Source organism: Acipenser ruthenus, chromosome 1 (assembly GCF_902713425.1).
Source record: "Acipenser ruthenus chromosome 1, fAciRut3.2 maternal haplotype, whole genome shotgun sequence".
Taxonomy (NCBI): domain Eukaryota; kingdom Metazoa; phylum Chordata; class Actinopteri; order Acipenseriformes; family Acipenseridae; genus Acipenser; species Acipenser ruthenus.
Window position 1 is genome coordinate 117,306,443 of NC_081189.1, and position 19,856 is coordinate 117,326,298.

At 41.2% G+C, this 19,856-nt stretch overlaps 1 protein-coding gene across 2 annotated transcripts in view; it reads left to right on the forward strand.

Moving 5' to 3' along the window:
- The window catches only part of LOC117421116 (rab11 family-interacting protein 5-like), a 76,556-nt gene that overhangs the window by 44,250 nt on the left and 12,450 nt on the right, over positions 1–19,856 (forward strand). The window contains exons 2-4 of one of the 2 annotated variants that reach the window (XM_059034606.1): positions 4,923–5,419; positions 6,689–7,340; positions 13,123–16,779. In XM_059034606.1, the coding sequence (XP_058890589.1) occupies positions 4,923–5,419; positions 6,689–7,340; positions 13,123–16,779 (4,806 nt within the window). The remainder of the gene's footprint in view (positions 1–4,922; positions 5,420–6,688; positions 7,341–13,122; positions 16,780–19,856) is intronic. The other variant, XM_059034611.1, reaches the window with a different exon arrangement.

Consider the following 19,856-nt stretch of genomic DNA (forward strand, 5'->3'; position numbering starts at 1 on the left):
GCGAAATCTCTTTGGGAATATTTTGTATTAGAGGGCGAGGAAAGGAAAAAGGTAAAATGCATATAATCAAACGACGTCTCATGAAACATTTGAAAATTTACCACAAGGAAAACATTGGGCAGGATCCACAGGTACCGGTATGTTTATTTTTGTTTACATTTAAATGTGTAACATTGCTTCCCTTATTGCTGCTACTACATAGTATTAATAATGATACCTTTTATATTTGCAAATTTTATATATATATATATATATATATATATATATATATATATATATATATATATATTCAATCATTCAACATTTGCTCACTTTTGAGGGTAATTTTAGTTTATTTACTTACTTATGTTCATACTTTGTTTTAGAGTGTTGAATATGATGGTGATTAATGACTATTATTAAGGACAGGTGTTAGCGCATTCAGTCATAGGGCACCTGAACTCTGGAATGCTCTACCATGCACAGTGAGAGACCCACCTACATTGGCTATTAAAAAAATAAATAAATAATAATTTTCATAATAGGACTTTTATATCTTTATAATATTTCTTTTTTATATAGTTTTATTCCTATTTATTCGGATTGAGTTCCTCATCTGTTGCATTTACTTGCTTTAATTTTAAAATGGCTTGCCATGAATTGTATGCAGCAGCAGTGTCCTGACCTAACATACTATTTGGGTATGAAATGTCTGCCTTTAAATAACAATCAAGTCTCGTCTTTAAATATACGTATCTGATGTACATACGCAAGAATACGAAATTGCATCAGCTACTCCAGGAACCGCAAATTCTTTTTTTCCGTGTCATACACACGTAGAGAGTTAATAATTGACCATAATAACGCTCCAGTCTTGGAGCAAAGCAAGTGAAAATCGCGATGTTCCTACACTGTAACCTGCCATAAGGGACAAAGTGACAGCTACTTTTGTTTTGTTTTATTTATTTATCTTTCAGTTATGTTTTTACACCATAACCTGCTAAAGGTGACAAAGTGACTGGTTGGTGGTTTTGTTTTTGTTGGGTTTTTTCCAATTTTGTTTTTTACTTTTTTTAAATTAAAAAGCAGACCAAATTGTAAATAGTTTTGTGATGCAGTAAATGTGCTTCTTTACACAGCAGTATGTGGGAGTTTCTTTATCTTTTATTTATTGGAATCGGAATCGACAGGAATGGCTTTGGGAATTGATTCCATCGATTCTTCAATTAAGAATCGATTCTGGAATCGACTCCAAAAACTTTGGAATCGAACCCCCTTACTGGGGAGGTTGCCAACCAAGACTTACTGAGACCGATTAGTCATAAGGGTGTCAACCAATGGTGAAGAAGATTTAACTGACGTGGTTCCACAGGTGAAAATACATTAGTCTTGAACTGCTCCGTGTGTCCCGAATTAAAAAATAAAATAAAATATGTGCACATTTTAATTGTTTTTTTAGGCATTTACTAATCAAAGGTAAATAATCAATTTACCTTTTAATTATCTATCTACTATCAATATTTTCTTACTGCGCTAAAACAGAAGTAACCGGTGCGTCGATCTCCAGTAGGTCACAAATCACAAGCCCCTAAACAAACTATACAAAAAGTCAAACACTGCCTGAAACATTTGCACGGTGTAAATGGTCAATAGCTAAATGAATAGGCTAAGCGCTTCTTTTGGTTGCCTCGCGGCGCTGTCTCTGCCGTCTAATCAGCATACGATGCCATGCATAATATGAGGGTCGCTATGTTGGGCTAAGTTAATACAAAAAAGTGTACAGGGCAGTATTAATTAAATTTGCATACATAGAAATCACCAGTATCTAGTGGTCAGTCTAATTCAGTCTTGGCAGTGTGCGACACCCAGTCGGGAAAAACTCAATTGTGACGTCAAACCGAAACTGAGCACAACTGATAGCAGAATCTGAGCAAACTCAGATGAGATGAGTCGGGACAACTTGAGCCGGGCTGTGTGCGGCAGAATTAAGAATCCTTAAAACTAGTGCTAATGCGCTTCGATCCCTAGCACTATTCCAAAAATTAGGAACACTTTTGGTACAGTCCTGCAGCCTTGTGTAAACTGCCTGGATTTGACTGTGTTTGGTTTAGAATTTACAGTAAGCATGGCTAACTATATGACATGTATTGTAACTATATGACATGTATTGTAACTATATGACATGTATTGTAACTAGGCTTGCTACTGTTCGATATTAATCGGTAAAGCTTGTTAAACGTCAAATTCCCCAAAAATATGAGTTCGAAATAAATTTATATACGATAAACATCGGTAAAACCACTCGTTATTTTTTATTCTCTTACCAAAAATAATCATTTAGGAATCCTCTCTAGTTTGTGTAGTTTTTATACTTGCTGTCTCTCCCGTCTCTGTTCCTCTCTGAATGGCTGGGGGTCGCTGTCAGTCATCTCAGTGGTCCGTTAGTACTGTAGTTTCACCGTGTTCCGACAGATCTCGTTGACTGAAGCAGTGCTAGAATGCTTTCATGTGCCAGCAAAAGCGCCTGTAATTCAAAGCGCCTACTCTGAAATTAGCTGGTTAAGGTGTACGTAAGCTTTTGCTTTAGGTATATGGTGACAGTTACTAGTTTGATTTCAAAATGGGGCGCAAGAGAAAAACACTTATATGCTGCCAAACATTAACTACTTTTAGATGTGTAATGGCTGCAGTATAGGATACTGACCTTAGGTTTAGGGTTTCGGTGTTGGGAGAGAATTATTCATTGTTTTATTAACAATAGTATGATAACCAATCAGATTTCAGTGTCCTGACAGGAACATTTAGTGGTACCTTTGTAAGGACAGCGTGTGTATGCAGTACTCCTAGCTGAAACTACGACTGCCTGAAGGTAAGCCTCTCATCATGTGACAGAGTTCACAGCTTAGGTTTTATTTTGAGCCTATTGCACCATAGCAGCTAGACAGAAAGGAGCGGTATCGTTGGAAAGCTTAGAAGCGCAGCTTCCCCCCCATGTTAATTTCATATTGAGGTTCAGTGGTGTGGTGTTGTGTTTTTTTTTTTTTTTTTACAATATGTATTGCAGTGACCAAACATTTTATTTATATTTTTATCTTATTTTTATTCCTATATTCTCATCTCTACCACATGTAGTATAACTGATCCTGTTGCAACACATAGAATTGTGAGGGTCTGAAACCAACTCCCCAGTAATGTTGTTGAAGCTGAAACCCTGGGATCCTTCAAGAAGCTGCTTGATGAGAATCTGGGATCAATAAGCTACTAACAACCAAAAGAGCAAGATGGGCTGAATGGCCCCCTCTCGTTTGTAAACTTTCTTATGTTCTTCTTCTTCTTAATATGAAAAGAAAGTGTGTGGCCTTTCATTTGATATGTTACATGCGTTCAGTACAAACTATCCAGTAGTTACACATACATAAATGAAAACAGTGAAAAACAGGCGGAAATAAAAAAAAAAAAAAAATGGAGCACTGGTTAAAAAGAAAAGCACCTTTTTCTTCTGCTGCAGCAAAAACTTCACGTCAGGCAACAGCAAAAGAAATGGCGAGTGCTCTGTCTCACCGTGATGAACAGCTGTTAGGTCTCCTGAAAGCAGCTTATTTTAAAGCAACACCAGTGTGAATGGTGATGCAGTAAAATATATATACAGTGTTTTATATGCAAAAGTGCCTTTTCTTTTGCCATACCCCTCTAAAATTTTGGAATCAATGTATTTTGTTTTAAGTTCTACAAGAATGCAACCATATGTCATCTAAGCATTTGATATGCAGTCAGTACGGTTAACCACATTGTGTTTCATCGGTGCAAATGAAGTGGTACGAAATTATCCTCTTGTATTGACTGAGATTTCGGTAACTAACAAATCATACACACTTATAAAGACAGCGATTTTTAAATAAAGTAACATGTGCCACATTATCGTTGTGTCCTGTATCGTATGACCTTTATAAATTATGAGCTTACAACCACAACCAAGCTGTTTTGAAAATGAAAGCTAATTCCATCACAGTACTGCTACATTTAAAAGTTTCATGCAAGCTGTTACACTAACTGGTTTGTTCAGAGATCTGTATACTCCCACCCTGCCTTTTCAATGCATTTTTAAATGCTGCACAATTTTGAAAATAATAGCTAAAGTAATTACAAATACATAAATAATAATTTAAAAAACCCACACACGCTGGGTTTGTTTTATTAAATAGGGTTAACATTATAGGGTTAACATTATAACAAACCGGAGCCACCATTCTCCATGACAGATTAAATTAGCATTTTAGACACTGAATAAACTTAATATCCTGTTAGGTCTTTGTCTGTTATCTTATAAAATCATAATGTTTTTAACAGTTATTTAATTTGACTTTTGGTCTATAAAATAAACTTCATACCTTGAAATTGTATCCATGTTGTTCTGGTACTGTAGGTATGTGTACTCCACTGTCCAATAAGATTTGCAGTGTGTGCCTCGTGCGTATCTACATGGGGCAGTACAAACCTCAGCCAGATAGGGAAGTTAGCAATGGTTTCCCGCTTTATGAAAGATACAGTACTAATGTATGTGTTAAATGGTAATTGTGCATGTGCGAAGTTAGGGTCGGTCAGTATAAGCTGCAGCGTGTAAGGTAGCAGGAAAATGCCAATGCATAAAAAAAATAAATAGCAAGTATTGGGTAGCAAAATGCTACCAAATACATGTACACTTCGAGCCTTGCATTAGATGAGTGCTAACCTAGATTATAAAGTACTGTTTTTTAAATGTATTTTACTGTTAGCACCAGTGCCACTAGTTCCCAGTTTTCTTCTGTTTGGAATACACCGATTTTTATTTCAGAAGCAACAATAAAAAGTTGCTGCTTCTCTTCTTGTTGCTGTTAAAACGCACTTGTCTAGCTGTACTGTAGTCAAAGACAGGTAGTTAATCCAGTGCACGTTTCTCCCCTCAGGTGGTACACACTGCACTCCAAGTCTGGGAAGAAAGAGAAGGAGCGAGGCGCGATCCAGGTGACCGTGCAGTTCACCCGCAACAACCTGACGGCGAGCATGTTTGATCTGTCCATGAAGGACAAGCCCCGCTCCACGTTCGGCAAATTCAAGGACAAGATGAAGGGGAAGAAGAGGGGCGAGGGGGAGTCTGCCTCGGCCATCGTGCCCAGCGGGATCGGAGCACTGAGCGAGAGGGGGGGCCGCAGTGCCAGCGAGGGGGGTGGGGAACAGGAGGACGAGGAGCACGAGGAGGGGAAGAGGAGCGGAGTGAGGGGCTTCTTCAAGAAGCCCAAGCTGCGCAAGTCGTCGGACAGCCACTCCAACACGTCCCTGGCCTCGGGGAGCAGCGTGTCGTCCTCGCCTGGGGGCAGTCTGAGCCCCACTGCAGGGATCAGTGTGGTCGTGTCGGACCTCTCCAACTCCCCTAGCGTCAGCAGCAACCTGACGGACAGCCCTGGTGAGAGACTTAATAGAAACACATGCAGTGGTGTTCACCTGTGACCTGAGCTGGATTGTAATACTGTAAAGTGGACCCATCCATCATACACACACACACACACACAATTGCACAGGATTTAAGTTTTTTCCAAGCTCCCAGACATAAGATGTGACCACTGGGCTGTATAGCATTAATATATATATATATATATATATATATATATATATATATATATATATATATATATATATATATATATATATATATATATATATATATTATTTCTTAGCAGACGCCCTTATCCAGGTGACTTACAATTGTTACAAGATATCACATTATACATTATTTCACATTATACAGATATCACATTGTTTTTTTTACATACAATTACCCATTTATACAGTTGGGTTTTTACTGGAGCAATCTAGGTAAAGTACCTTGCTCAAGGGTACAGCAGCAGTGTCCCCCACCTGGGATTGAACCCACGACCCTCCGGTCAAGAGTCCAGAGCCCTAAACACTACTCCACACTGCTGCCCTGTAATAATACTGTAATAGCAGAAATACATTCCATGTGATGACATGAGAGGGTTACATTTTGCCTGTCCTGAACAGGTGGAATTATTAGCAATGAGGGTGGTAAACTATTTTTTTTACATAGTTGTTGGGGTATGCAATAGGATCCTTTTTGAGAACTGACCAGACAAATTTCTGGAATAATAGGAATAGTACTAGATTAGCATTTCGGTTTCAATTTGTGTTGAACATAGTTGTGATGGTCTGAGGTAATGCATAGGGACTTTGTGAACACAGTCCCTGTGTGTACATTTTAAATATGTGTTCTCTTTGCTGCCTTAAGAGAACTAAGTTAGTCAGAAAACTTGAACTATTATTGCTTTACATCGCTTGCTTGGTGATGAAATACTAATGTCTTAACGTTTTGGGGGTTAGGCTCTTTCTTTTGAGAGGTAGATGGGGCCATATTTTGAAGGAAAACTTTCAGAAAGTTACATATAATTTTACTAAAGGTATCTTGGATTTTTTTTTTTATATGTATTTAATGATAGTCCTCAGTGTGTTTTGGGTTGTTGTGTATTTTTTTTATTTTTTTTAAAAAATTTTTACTAAAGCAAAAGCTATTTAAATAAAATTAATGTCACCGTTTTACATAAAACAATCAAACGTATAGACAGAGACAGAGCTCAGTTGATCTGTTTGAAGGTTTGTACCCCTCTCACCAACTTTTCTTTCTTTCTTTCTTTCTTTCTTTCTTTCTTTCTTTCCTTAGTTCACACCAGCCAGCCTTCCCCAAAGCTGTTGACCCACAAGAGGGCGTTCAGTGACGAGGTGAGCCAGGTCATCTCCATGCCCCAGCACAGAGAGGTGGAGAAACTGAAGGCCAAGGACAGCCCACTCTCTCAGTCCTCTCTGTGCATCAACGGCAGCCACATCTACGCGGTGGACACGCCCGCCCCCTCCACGCTGCCAAAGGTCACCCTGGGAGTGCTTCAGAAATCCTCCACCCTCTCCCGCTCCCTTCAGAACCTCACTAAGAAGAGCGAGGAGACCCCCAAAGTGAATCTGGACACCCGGCGGTGGTCCCTGGACAAGACGGGCAACAAGGAGGGAGGCAAGCTGGTGGAGCTGCTTGGAGGACAGGAGGATTCCATCAAAGCCACACCTGGGCGTAAAGAAGGCAAGCCGGTACAGATAGCCACCCAGATCGTCTCCACATCCAACGTGGAACCGGCCAGTGTGAAGCGTGCAGAGGAGGTGAAGAAAGAAGAACACAAGAAGCACAAACTGCACTTATTCGGGGGGAAGAATGAGTCGAGGGGCAGCGAGCCCGTCAAGAGTGGAGACATGAGCCCCACTGGCCAGCAGCCAGAGGAGAAGCACAAGGGCTGGTTTGGCTCCAAGGAGGCCCAAAACAAACCCAGGTCAGTGAAGGCTTGCAGGGAACGGAGTCTGCTGATAAAATCTGTACAAAGGGACAAATAATGTAATAATGTGGGGATGGGGCTATTTGATATAAATAGAACCTAGTAAGAACTATTTTTGTTGCATAGAACGCACAGTTGGAGTTTTATTGGTAGTTTTCAAAAGTGAAACATTGCACTGGAGCACAATAAAAAACAGTGTCATCCCTTGATAAAGAGTTACCCCTTAGAAAGTTGGTCATTTTCACGTGACAGTGTGGCACCTGCTGCAGCCGTTTTGTAATTCACAATGTCCAACAGCAATGGTGGTATATGTAATAAGGACTGATGTCTGCTAAAGATCACCTAAGATTGTATGTGTGTGTTTTTTTTTCCCCCTGAATTGAATCAGTGGCATTCATCTATTTATTTAGTTTATTTATTCTAGAATATTGAACCTTAAAGACAATACATTAGCAGCAATATAATCACAATGTAAAGAACAATCACAAAACAGTCAAACGTTATACCCAGGGGTGACTCAAGCATTGTTTGGTCATTGCCGCTGCATGCTTAGAGTTACAGCAGTGTTCTCTTTGGTCCTGTATGGGATGGATTGATTGTTTGGCCAACTTTTCAAAGCAGGGTAACCTGACAAAAACTACCTTATGGAGGCACATGTCCCTGTACTGTGTAAACATATTTCAAACATATAAATAATAAGCAAAATATTGTATTTACTTTAGCCCCGTTTGCCATTTATTGTGGTGTTCCTTATGAGTTTTGAGTATTTTAATTTACACTACATGGCAGTCAATTCAAGTCCTCAACAAGTATAATTATGTAACAGAATAATTAAAAAAAAAATCCCCAGTCGAGGTTTTTTTTTTTTTTTTTTTTTAAATGTAAAGTCCCTTTTAAGTTGTGACTCATTCGGAAGGATACCAGCGATAGCTGTCAGTCCTTCACAGAACTGTCAGTCCTTCACAGCAATAAGCAACTCGAGCAATCAGACCAGCACATTCCCTGTCAGTATTTGGTCACAGTTTGAAATATGAGGCGTGCCTCCTGGGGTGGCTGGATTCATGCTCATGATCTGAATAAAGATGAAGGGGATTTGTGGGATCTGGAGGGTGAGGGTGCACACAGAACATAGGTTTATTATTTTATTTATTTATTTATTTATTTATTTATTATTTTTAAAGCTGTGTGTTACTAACATTTAACAGCACCTGTGTTCTGCCCAGCATCCTGCTGCCAAGTGACCCAGAAACTGCACTGAAATTGCACTGAAACTCTGAGTGGGTTTATTACTGCTAACAGGACTTGTTAGTTTCCAGCAGTTCCTTTTTTCATGTATGTATTATCCATACACTAAGCTGACTAGGGACTAGGAACATTATCGTTCAGCAGTTAAATCAGAAAAAATTGAATCAGGGTTTTCACAAAATAAATTATTTTGCCAGTGAAATCTGAAGCTAACATGCAAATGAGCCCCACCCATTGACGCGTTTGATTTGGCATTGTATGCTGCAGACCTGCTCTTACACTCGGAGAGCCAATCCCTCAGCTTCCCCGCCTCCTCTGCATACAATGCCAAAAAATGTACCCATTTCAAAACTTAATGTGTTTGTTAACATTTATGTATTTAGCTAAATCTGGACTTTTTTTTTTTGGTTAAATCTAGGAAATACACAATTTTACATTAAATCCGGGGGGAAAAACACCTGTTAAAATAGTGGTGCTTTTATTTTTTTGTTTAACAAATACTTGAAGCTGCATTTCGGCTCTGTTCACTGCAGTTTCAGTGACACTCGCCACTTCAAACATAATTTCTCTGCTTCTACAAGCCCTAGAGTGATCATCAATGTCTCATTTTGAAAGGTAAGAACTTGGACTAATTAGCTGTCACTTACTTATTAAATGTTCTATGCTTTTTAAATAATAATAATAATAATAATAATTTACAGAACTGCCCCTTTAGTCGTAGTTGCACCCACCTTACTGACTCTCCACGTGCCCCACACTTTGTGCACCACTGCTCTAGGGATCTGGGTTCAAACAAGATGCACATTTGCAAAGATATTGCAGCCCTGCTGAGCCCTACTGAAAAGTAACTTCTTGGAGTTATGCTTAGGATCCAGTGTGTGTACCTCTGCTCTTCATTGACTCAGGCTGTTGGATCTTTTGTCTGGATTGCAGACAGAACTTCAGATTGGCATTTTGAACGAAAGCTGCTTAGTGGGAGGTGGAATCTACAATACCTTTTGGTGTGTGTGTGAAGTATTTTGGTGGCAGACTTTTGTCACTGCATCTTGAAGACTGAAGATGTTTTTTCTTTGTTTGTTTGTTCCTATTTTAGGTATGTACAGTGTTGAGCTGAGCGTGTGGTATACATTTTTAGTTTTTAAACCACAGTGGTGATTTTTGCATGCACTGGGTGCAGTATTCAGGGGGCCGAAGCTTGCTTCCGGACAGAACTGTAAATGAGTCTTTTATTGGTACATGTTTATTTACATATGTAGAACGGACCTCTGAATACGTGCCGTCTCAATGTTCTCAGACAGTTTGCATTAAAGAAAACACCTCTTCGTTGTATTCTTTGTGCTAACAGGAGCTTGACATTCTCAGCCAATCTTTAGTCGGATATAGTCCGAGACAAAACCATGGATTACAGGATTCTCCTATTTATTTATTTATTTATTTATTTGTTTGTTTATTTCAATCAGTCTGTTAAATGTGGAGCAATATTTGTATGAGATATGCAGCTCCACTTTTTCTAACTGTTCATCATTCACAGCTCTGATAACACAGTCTTTTGACTTTGATGCATTCTGTCTGAGAGCGCTGGGAACTGAAGGTTGTGGTTTTTCGGTGAAATAAGGGCGGTACAATCTGTGGCACATGCTTTGACTTTTTGGGGCTGCCAGCTGATTTGGTAGAGCCCTTCAAACGCACCTAGTTACAGTATGACTAAGGTTGTTTAGGTTGATCGGTGTGTTAAGAATATGATGGTGTGGTTGACGTACGACTCTGCTTTTCCAAACAATCAACCATTCAGACTTACTGTTTTTTTACTCAGTAAAATGGTTTTGCTGTGTAATTGCACAGTAAAATGAATGTATAATTGCCTTTTGGGAACTGGCTACAACCGACAGCCTGTTAACAAAAATGTTTCTAAATGGTCCTCTTGAGATTTGAAGCAGAATGTACTGGTAATTCCTTGTGAAGTGGTGTCCCATTGCTAGGGTAGAGAAGCGAGTGTTTAGACTAGCACTTCTAGAATATTTGTTATCTCTAGAAGTTCTGTAAAGAAAAAGGGAAGTTCAGAGAACCAGCTGTTCTGAGGGATCTACAAATGAATCTCTTGCACAGCCTTCCTGCACTTCACCTGAAAGTTGGTGACCTGTGCTTAGCATGTGGAGATACAGCATCATTTTGGTTGGGTATGGTAAGATTTCTATTTATAGAGTCAACTCTCATTAATACGAATTAAGGGACAAGCAAAAATTGTTCCTCAGTAATTATCAGGAGTCTAAGCCAAGTGCATACTCTCTTTGTATTTTATTGAAGTTACAGTAACACTGAAATCAAAGTTCAATAACTGTACAATGAAAGGTATTATACATTTAATAGTATACATTGCAAATGAACTGCACTTGAAATCTGCATGTCCCGTTTTAATCACAGGCATTTTTAAACCACAAAAGCAAGACATCCTCAACAGGGTATTGAGCAAATCGGAAACACTGACAACTTGCATCCACAGTTTGCTGTTCATAGGCCTGGTATCCCGGATTTCCAAAATAAATAAAACAGGAAATGTGTTTTTAGTGAATTCGGATTAGAAATAATTTTACAGGGGCTCCCGAGTGGCGCACACGGTAAAGGCGCTCTGCCGGTTCGAGTCCTGGCTATTCCATTGCCGACCGTGGGCGAGAGCTCCAAGGGAGCAGCGCACATTTGGCCAAGCACTGCCCCAGGGGGGGTGGCTTGGGTTGGCCAGGGTGTCCTTGGCTCACCGCGCACCAGTGACCTCTGTGGTCTGGCCAGGTGCCTGCAGGCTTGCCTGTAAGCTGCCCAGAGCTGCGTTGTCCTCCGACGCTGTAGCTCTGAGGTGGCTGCATGGTGGGCCTGCAGTGTGAAAAAGAAGCGGTCGGCTGACGGCACACGCTTTGGAGGACAGCATGTGTTCGTCTTTGCCTCTCCCGAGTCAGTGCGGGGGTGGTAGTGGTGGGCTGAGCATAAAAATAATTGGCTATTCCAAACTGGGAGAAAATGATTAAAAAAAAAAAAAGCAATTGGCGAGTACTACATTTAAAAATAAATAAATAAATAAAATAAAAATATTCTTTACAATGAGCGACTGCTAAATTTGTCTGGGACTGTGTAGAAATTTGTAGTGTCAAGAAATAAAAGTTTAATCAATTTGTTTTAATGAGAATTGACTATTTTAAATCAAACAAGTTTTCCAACATTTTGAACCAAGACGTTTTCTTGCCTAAATTCCTAATTTAAGTACTGGCGGGCTGACTAAAATTTGGACCTATCACAGTTAACCATGTGTGTAATTCAGTGGTTATTGCACGTGGCTAACATTGAAATGAATTGAGTCAAAAGGCTTTTTAGGCCTATTATGAATCCGTCCACAAAGAGGTCTGTGTTCTAAGGGTTAATATTTTGGGTCTAAGTGGTTTAATGTCTGGATTATAGTATTCTGTTAAAAGGGTTGTGTGATCCTTTAGTGAAACCTAAACCACACTTTTGCTTGCTAATATTTGGTGTTAAGTGTTTAGCTTAATTTTGTTCTCCCTGGTTTGTCTAGTCTAATACAGAGGTTTGGATTGTTTGTACAGTGTTGTATGAGGGTATCCACAGCCCTATACACTCTGCTTTTAGTAAACGCACTGCTATAGTACTAGGCTCTCGTTTGGTTGGCAGTTCTGCTCAATGGGATACACACTGGGATTGCCGGCACCTACACATGAATCAATGGGCAACACGCACTTTAAAAGTTTGTTTGCGGGAATTATTCTGCTTGCAAAATATTTGTAGGCCAATATTCAGGTGTGCAGTTTCCAAATGACTGTTGAAAAGCACCATAGCCATCTGTTTCGCTTGCTTTTGATGGCTGCTGCATAACTAATTGAATTGCCCGGAAACAAACTTTTTTTTTTTTAGGTTATATTTTTGTTAGTGGGGGACCTTCTACAGCAAAGTAAGGGTTTTATTTTATTTTTTTGTCCATGTTTCACCCAAACAAATAAATTTAATTCAGTGAAATCAATGTTTTGGTGGAAATCAACTACACAGTAGCCAAAAAAATAAATTCTAAGACACTAGTCAGTTATGTTTTGGCTACTAAAAAACCCTGATAATCTGACCTAAATAATAAAAATGTGTTACCCGATGATGGACAATATATGGACAATATATTTTGCTGGAGAATGTTGCCTGTCATTTCAAACCTGTTGGGCTCCCCCGTGGCACAGCACTAACCAAGAGGACTGTTTGTGCCTTCCCTCCACAGCCTGGAAGTGTCTCCTATGGTAGAAACCAGCTCAGACACTCACTCTTACCTCTCACCTTCCTTCCCTATCCACTTCTTTCCTCCTTCTGCTGTTGATCCTGTTTCACTGTGCAGCGCGCCTCACACAAACCCCTTCACTCCTGCACCCATCACCCCACACTGCCAGTTCCCCACCAATCCCTTCTTTACCAATATCCAGAGTAACCCTTTCTTTGAGGAGCTGTTAGCTGACCAGTTGCTAAAATCTCCCCCACCCACTCACTGTCTCTCCAGTTTTGCCCTTGAGCCTTCCCATGCTGCCACTTCTTGGGCTGAAGGTCCCCATTCCCCTGTTGATGTGTCAATCCCAAAACCTGCCGATGCAGAGGAGAAGTCCAGGGGTAACGCTGTTATCCAAGGACCGGTTCCAACGCCAGTTCCGAGGGCCGTCATTCGGATGCCAAGGCCTGTCAGGACACCCTACCCTTTTTCGGTCCCCTCCACAGGGGACTGGGACGAATCATTTGACTCCTTTGCTGCCAGCAGGCTCAAGCCAGAGCAAAAAGGTAAGGGTACACCCAGGTCAACAGGTGGATCGCTCCACTTGGCTGGGACAAGGGTTTCTTTGCCTCTGGTGACAGTAGGCCCTCAAGAAGATTCTTCAAAGACACAGGAACTTGTTGAAACCTCGAAAGCAAATGGTTTAGTGGAACAGCCTTTTGTACAAGCTAGCAACTCCAGTGCCTCACCAATTCCTCTGTGCATGTCAGTCAAGGCCAATGTCAAGGACTATAACAGAGAAAGCTGGTTAGATAGTGCACAGGTGATTGCAGTTGAGAAAGAAGCTAGCTTGCTTTCCCAAACAGATGCTGCAGCCATACAACTTCAGAAAGAGGCTTATGGAGACAAGAGTCTGCTGACTCTGTTGCAGAACTCTGCGTTGGAAGCACTGGAAAAGGATGGCGTTTCTTTAACAGAATCGAATGTTAGTTTAAATGAAGAACTGAAAAACAAGGAAAGGTCTAGCGCTAATGATACATTTAAAAGCAACAATGCCCTGGTGGATACTGTAGAAGTTGTATATAAAGATCCAGTGGCAGAAATTGGTCAGTCTTATCTGCCAGGTGAAAATAGCCCAAGATATGTGAGTACTTGCTCAATAGTATTCAGGTCCAAAGCTATGCAGGAAGCAAATGAAGATTTAGACAACCTTGTGAAGCTGTCGCCTTCACTGACACAGAGTGTTGCCTCCAAATCATCTAGAAGCCACCCAGGTCATTCTAAGGACTCCTCTGTCTCGACCCAGGAAGAGGGAAATGAAGATCTAGACAAGCTTGTGAAGCAGTCCCTAACAGTGATGCAGAGCGCAACCTCTGAAATGCCTAGAAGTGATTCAGTCAATTCTAAAGACTCTGTCTTTACCCATGAAGCAGGAATTGCTGAGGAATCAGGAAGGGAAGCAGATAGTGGCACGAGGAGCTTATCTAAACCAGAAGGTAGTACTAGCATCTCAGGGAGCGACATCGACATTCATGAAAAGAATTCGAATGGCTCAAACCAAAAAGTATTTGAAAGCACAGGAAGTGAGACAGATAGTGGCACAAAGAGCCCTACTTCTTTCAATCAAGACCACAGTGCTGGGATGTCAGGAAGTGACATATATAGTCGTACTAGCAAGTCAGATGGGTTGCTTCCAGAAGTTTTTAGTAATGGTTCAGAATCTAACGCTAGTAACCCAATTGGCTCACTCCCAGATGTTTTCACTAATACACATCATGCTAACAAACAGTTTGGCATCTTTTCTGAAGTTTTTAGTAATATACCAGAAACTAATGATAACAAGCCAGTCCGTTCACTCGCTGATTGTTCAAATACACCAGAAACTAATGATAACAAGCCAGTCCGTTCACTCGCTGATTGTTCAAATACATCAGAAACGAGTGCAGCCAAGCAAATGCACTTGTCCCTGGAAGTTTTTACTAATGCCCTGCAGACTAATGCTAATTCAAATGGTTTCCTTCCTGAAACGTGTACTAATACACCAGGAATTCAGATAGATGGCAGTGTTGGAGGACCATCGGCCATGATGGAGAAAGACGTTGCTGAAAGAGATCTAGACAATAATAATAGAAGTTCACTTGTCTTGACTCAGGAAGTCAAAGTTGCAACTCAGGAGGCCGACAGGCAGGAGAGTGCCAAAAAAGTGCTTGCTGTGATCGAGGAAGTCACTTCTGACTATCTTGGTGGCAGACTAGCAGTTAGCGTACGCAACAGGCCACTTTCTATGAAACCGAATCTTTCTCCCGATGTGCCTTCAGCTGTTGTGGAGAAGGGTTCAGCTGAAACCTCTGGACTGATGGCTCATGGGTCCATCACAAAGAGAGACAATTCAAAGCATGATGGCATAAACCTGCTCTTAGACAAAGATGCCAATACTGCTCTGCATTTGGAACCTGAGGCTGAAGTTGAAAAACCAGAAGAAGGTGCAGCAGCTTCGAATGAGGGAAAGTCCTTGTATAATGCCAAAAAATCAGGCGATGTCTCAGGTGACGAGAGTAACAATGGTGAGCAGCAAACTGCAAATGCAAGTAACTTGCCACTAATTGCGGTTGCACCACCACCAAAACCTCCAAGGTTTGGCTTTGAGCTTTTTCCAAATGTTCCGGAACCGAACCCAAGCTCACAGGAAGTCCAATGCAATGTGAAACAGAAGGATGTCTCCAGGTGTAAAAAAGAAAACTATTCTGGGATGGCGGAGGTAGAAGATTTGATTAAAAAGGAGGAAGAAAATGTTTCGTTTGCGGTTCTTTTAGACTCTTGCAGCAGAGCTGATGAAGTTCTGTCCAGTGAAATGCTGGCTGCAGATGGATCTCGGTTGAAACCAGGAATTATTCCAAATACAAAACTGGAGTCTCTTGGGGATGGAATGCTAAGCTCAAACGAGGGAACAGAATTAGAGCAATACAAGACGTGCAAGTCTACATTTTCTTTGGAAGGATTAGACCCGACTCCAGGCACAGACGTCAACATGAAACCAATGACCCTAGGTGAATCCAAACAACCTTGTAAATTAGAGATAGGCAGCTCCAATACAGAGACAAAATCAGACTTTGCAGGACAGACCAAAGTGAATTCAGGAAAGAGCCCCTATGTCAAGCTTGATTCCTCTCAGAAGGATGAGACTGAGCAATCCTCAGAGAAATTTAAAAGCAGTACACAAAATACAAAAACTCATACAGACGTAACATCAGAAAACCCAGTATGGCATGGCACTGAAGCACCTCTCATCCACTTCAGTGGACTTGGAGCCATGCCTTCCAAGCCACCAATCAAAGCACAGGAAGCAACACTTCTCAACCAGTCTCCGGCTGCTAGTTGGCTCGCGTCTAGCGTATCTCAGGATGTGGTAGCAGACCTCAAGGGTGAGGAGTTTTGGAAGCCTGGGCGCGAGGACCTGCAGAAACGACACAGTATTGGCTCTCCCTTTGAAAATCCCTTTAAACAGTTCATGTCCCGCCCAGTTTTTGGCAGTGGCAACCCCTTTGTGCAGACCCCCCCTTCTCAAGGCCATTCCTCAGAGCACTACTCTTCTTCAATATCCTCTGCTCAGGGAGGGAGCTTCAAAGACCTTCACATGAGGGTGGCTCCAAAGTGCGTGCGCTCAAGCAGCCTTCCGGGGGATCATTTGTTCAGGCCTTTCCTGCATGAAAACCCCCTGGCCGCTTCCACCCCCTCCCTAGTGGCTGAGACTAACTTCAGGTTAACTCGCTTCCCCTCCCCCATCCTGTCCTCTTCGACTGTGGGGCCAGCAGCAGTGATCGCCCAGGAGGCCGCAGCCGCCACCCCCTCCTCCTCCTCCTCCTGCCCTCCACCGCAGATTGCTTCAGCGCTCACGGTTTTGCCTGAGGAGACACAGCCAGCTGAGAGCTCCCCACTGGGTCACAGAAGCAGGTGAGACAAAATAGAAAATATTAAGAAGGGGGGCTCGTCCCGAAAGCAAGTCCAGCATCATTCCATACGGCTGTGTCAGGTGCGGAAAGAAAGTTCCCCTCCCGTTTTACACGCATTGTGGAACACTACCATAAGCATGCAGTTAAACTTGTTCTGTTGTAGTTCAGGTGGCTAGTTTCTTCTGCACTTGACAAAAGTGTGGCGTGATCTTTAGAAGAAAAGGAGATATTACAGTAGGGGGATAATTTAAGGTACCTGTAGCAAATGTGAGTATGTATGGTATTAAATTAAGTAAAAGTTTGGAATGGGAGTTGATTCATGGAGCAGTTTCATTCAAGGGTAGTTCATCCATAACTATAAATCAATGGTAGAATGTGCAGTAATACTAAAAAACAGAATTATTTGACTATTGTTTTGACCTAGAAGTTTTCTGAAGACATTGAGAGACTTCTAGTTGAAACATTCATTAAATGTTTTTTTCAGTATTACTGCTAAATGCAAATTCAAAGATTTAAATATAGTTTTCTGGATTGGTTAGGGGGGTATAATTTAAAGTCATGCAGCTGACTTCACAAAACCGAATTAGATTTAATCAGAGAAATTACCTGGAAATAAATTTGGCATTTAAATTGAGATATGAAAGAAAAACCATCTAAAACGTATTTATTAAAGTAAGAAATGCTGAACCATTTATGGTGGCACATGTGCATCTTGTGACAAATCATTAAATAAAACCAAAGACAATCTTCTGGTTAAACAAAGACCGGTGTCTATAGTGGCTCTTTTGTGCCTTATTAAAAAAACATGTTGAAGAATATTCATAGTAATGCCTAAAAGAAGGACAACCTGTGCCTGTCCAGCCACCTCAGTCTTTGGTGAAGAGCATTTCAGGAGACCTGTATAGGTGCATCATTCCAACAGCCACCAACTTGGATTTTATGTGAGTATTGGGTACTTTTAGTTTGAAACTTCAATAGGTGATGTGAGGTGAGTAGTCTTTGTAAATTTCTTATTACTGTAATACAGTAAGCTATTGGACCAGCACCAAGCCCAAATGGAGATATCTAACATTGCATACTGTGGGATCCTACTATAAACAATGACAAATGAAACTGACACACAAGTCTTGCATGCACTGTAGCAAAAACAAATCTACCCCAAACCCCAACCAAACTTGATGAGTATTGCATGCTGGTGTTCTATGCTTCTGAACTTGTGAAACCAACAAATCTTTGCTGTTGAAGTAGCTTGTGGTAAGTTCTCAGTTCCCTATCAAGTACCTAATGGGTATTTATCCTAAAGACCCTGTAACCTGAATAGATATGTCAAAGCTGCATGTCAGAGCCTGTGATGCAGTCATGCCCGTCTCCGAGGGCATACCTGGACTGCAGACACAGACATAGTCATCATTTTCCTGTCCTCCAACCTGAGCGGGAGAGACTACGAATGGATAAGTGTCAAGTTACTTGTATCTTGTTATTCACTTGTGTAATTACACTAATTGATGTGATTTTATTGTTACATGCTTATAGTAATTACTACTTACACGTGTTGTGCACTCAGCCGTGGTTTTAGTTCGTCCCACAGCGGCCTTGCGCCCCACGTGAAGCGGGTGGATCTGTCACCCCTTCCCTGGGATCAAACAACCTGAATCGGCTCCCTGTTTCTCTCTCAGGCTGCTGGCTTTGTTTTGAAGTTTAAAAATACAATTTTAGTTTTTTGTTATGAGAGTTGTGTGAGAATTTGTGTCCGTGTGTGTCTGTTTTTTCCACAGAAATTCGAGCGCAGCTGCTGGGCTCAGCAGTCCTGCGTTCGATCGAGACACTAGCTTCGGGCTAAGCTTCTTGCAGCTTGACCCACAGTGTCTCATTGCCACATTAGTTCTGCTTGCAGTATTCTGAAGACTGTTAGGGCTCTAACAGTTAGGTTTTCCACTGTCTTAGGGCTGTGTTGGTTTGCCTCAAACTATATAGGTGGGCCTCCTTATATGTTGCTTCTGCAGTAACTGTGGGTCACAGACCTGCCCCGTTTCCAACCCGGTACACACAGCGAACAAGGTTACTGCACCAAGGTACCTAAACTGTACCGTACAGAGTACCGTACCAAGTGTACCACCACCATACCGTTCATCATTGTTCAGTTCAAAGTTGGTATTGTGTTGCAAACAGTGATACCATCCCTGGTCCAGTACCAGCAGACCTGGTTTGAGTCTCGACTTGCGCTGTTTTTATTTGGTTACAGTACTTTTGCCTGCAGCATTGCTGTGTGTGCTGTCTGAGACAGCTGCTTCTCGTGGCAAGTACTGTGTACTAGGGATGCACCGAATCCAGGTTTCGGATTCGGCCTGAATACCTACTTTTTTGAACAGGGTTCAGATTCGGCCCGAATACTCTGAATCCTATATTCGCCCAGACACACATCCATTAGAATACATCCCCCACAATATGCACAGTTCTTTAAATAAAACACAAGTCTGGTATTGAACGCAATTGTCGTATTTAATAACAAGAACACGTTTGAACTCTATCACAGCTCTCAACTCCCTAAATTACTGGTGGCGCACGCACTAAACCCATCACTCAGATGCTGAATGCAAACATACCCCTGTATGCAACAGCACATCACATCACATTTTTCAGAGATAAAGATAATACTAGAGAGAATACTGAGATCAAAAAAAAAAATGGTGCACAGAAATATACAGACGTGCTCAAATTTGTTGGTACCCCTCCACAAAAAATGAAGAATGCACAATTTTCTCTGAAATAACTTGAAACTGACAAAAGTAATTGGCATCCACCATTGTTTATTCCATATTTAATAGAAATCAGACTTTGCTTTTGATTTTTTATTCAACATAATATTGTAAATAAGACAACAAATGAAAATGGCATGGACAAAAATGATGGGACCGCTAACCTAATATTTTGTTGCACAACCTTTAGAGGCAATCACCGCAATCAAACGTTTTCTGTAGCTCTCAATGAGACTTCTTCACCTGTTAACAGGTAGTTTGGCCCACTCTTCCTGAGCAAACTGCTCCAGCTGTCCCAGGTTTGATGGGTGCCTTCTCCAGA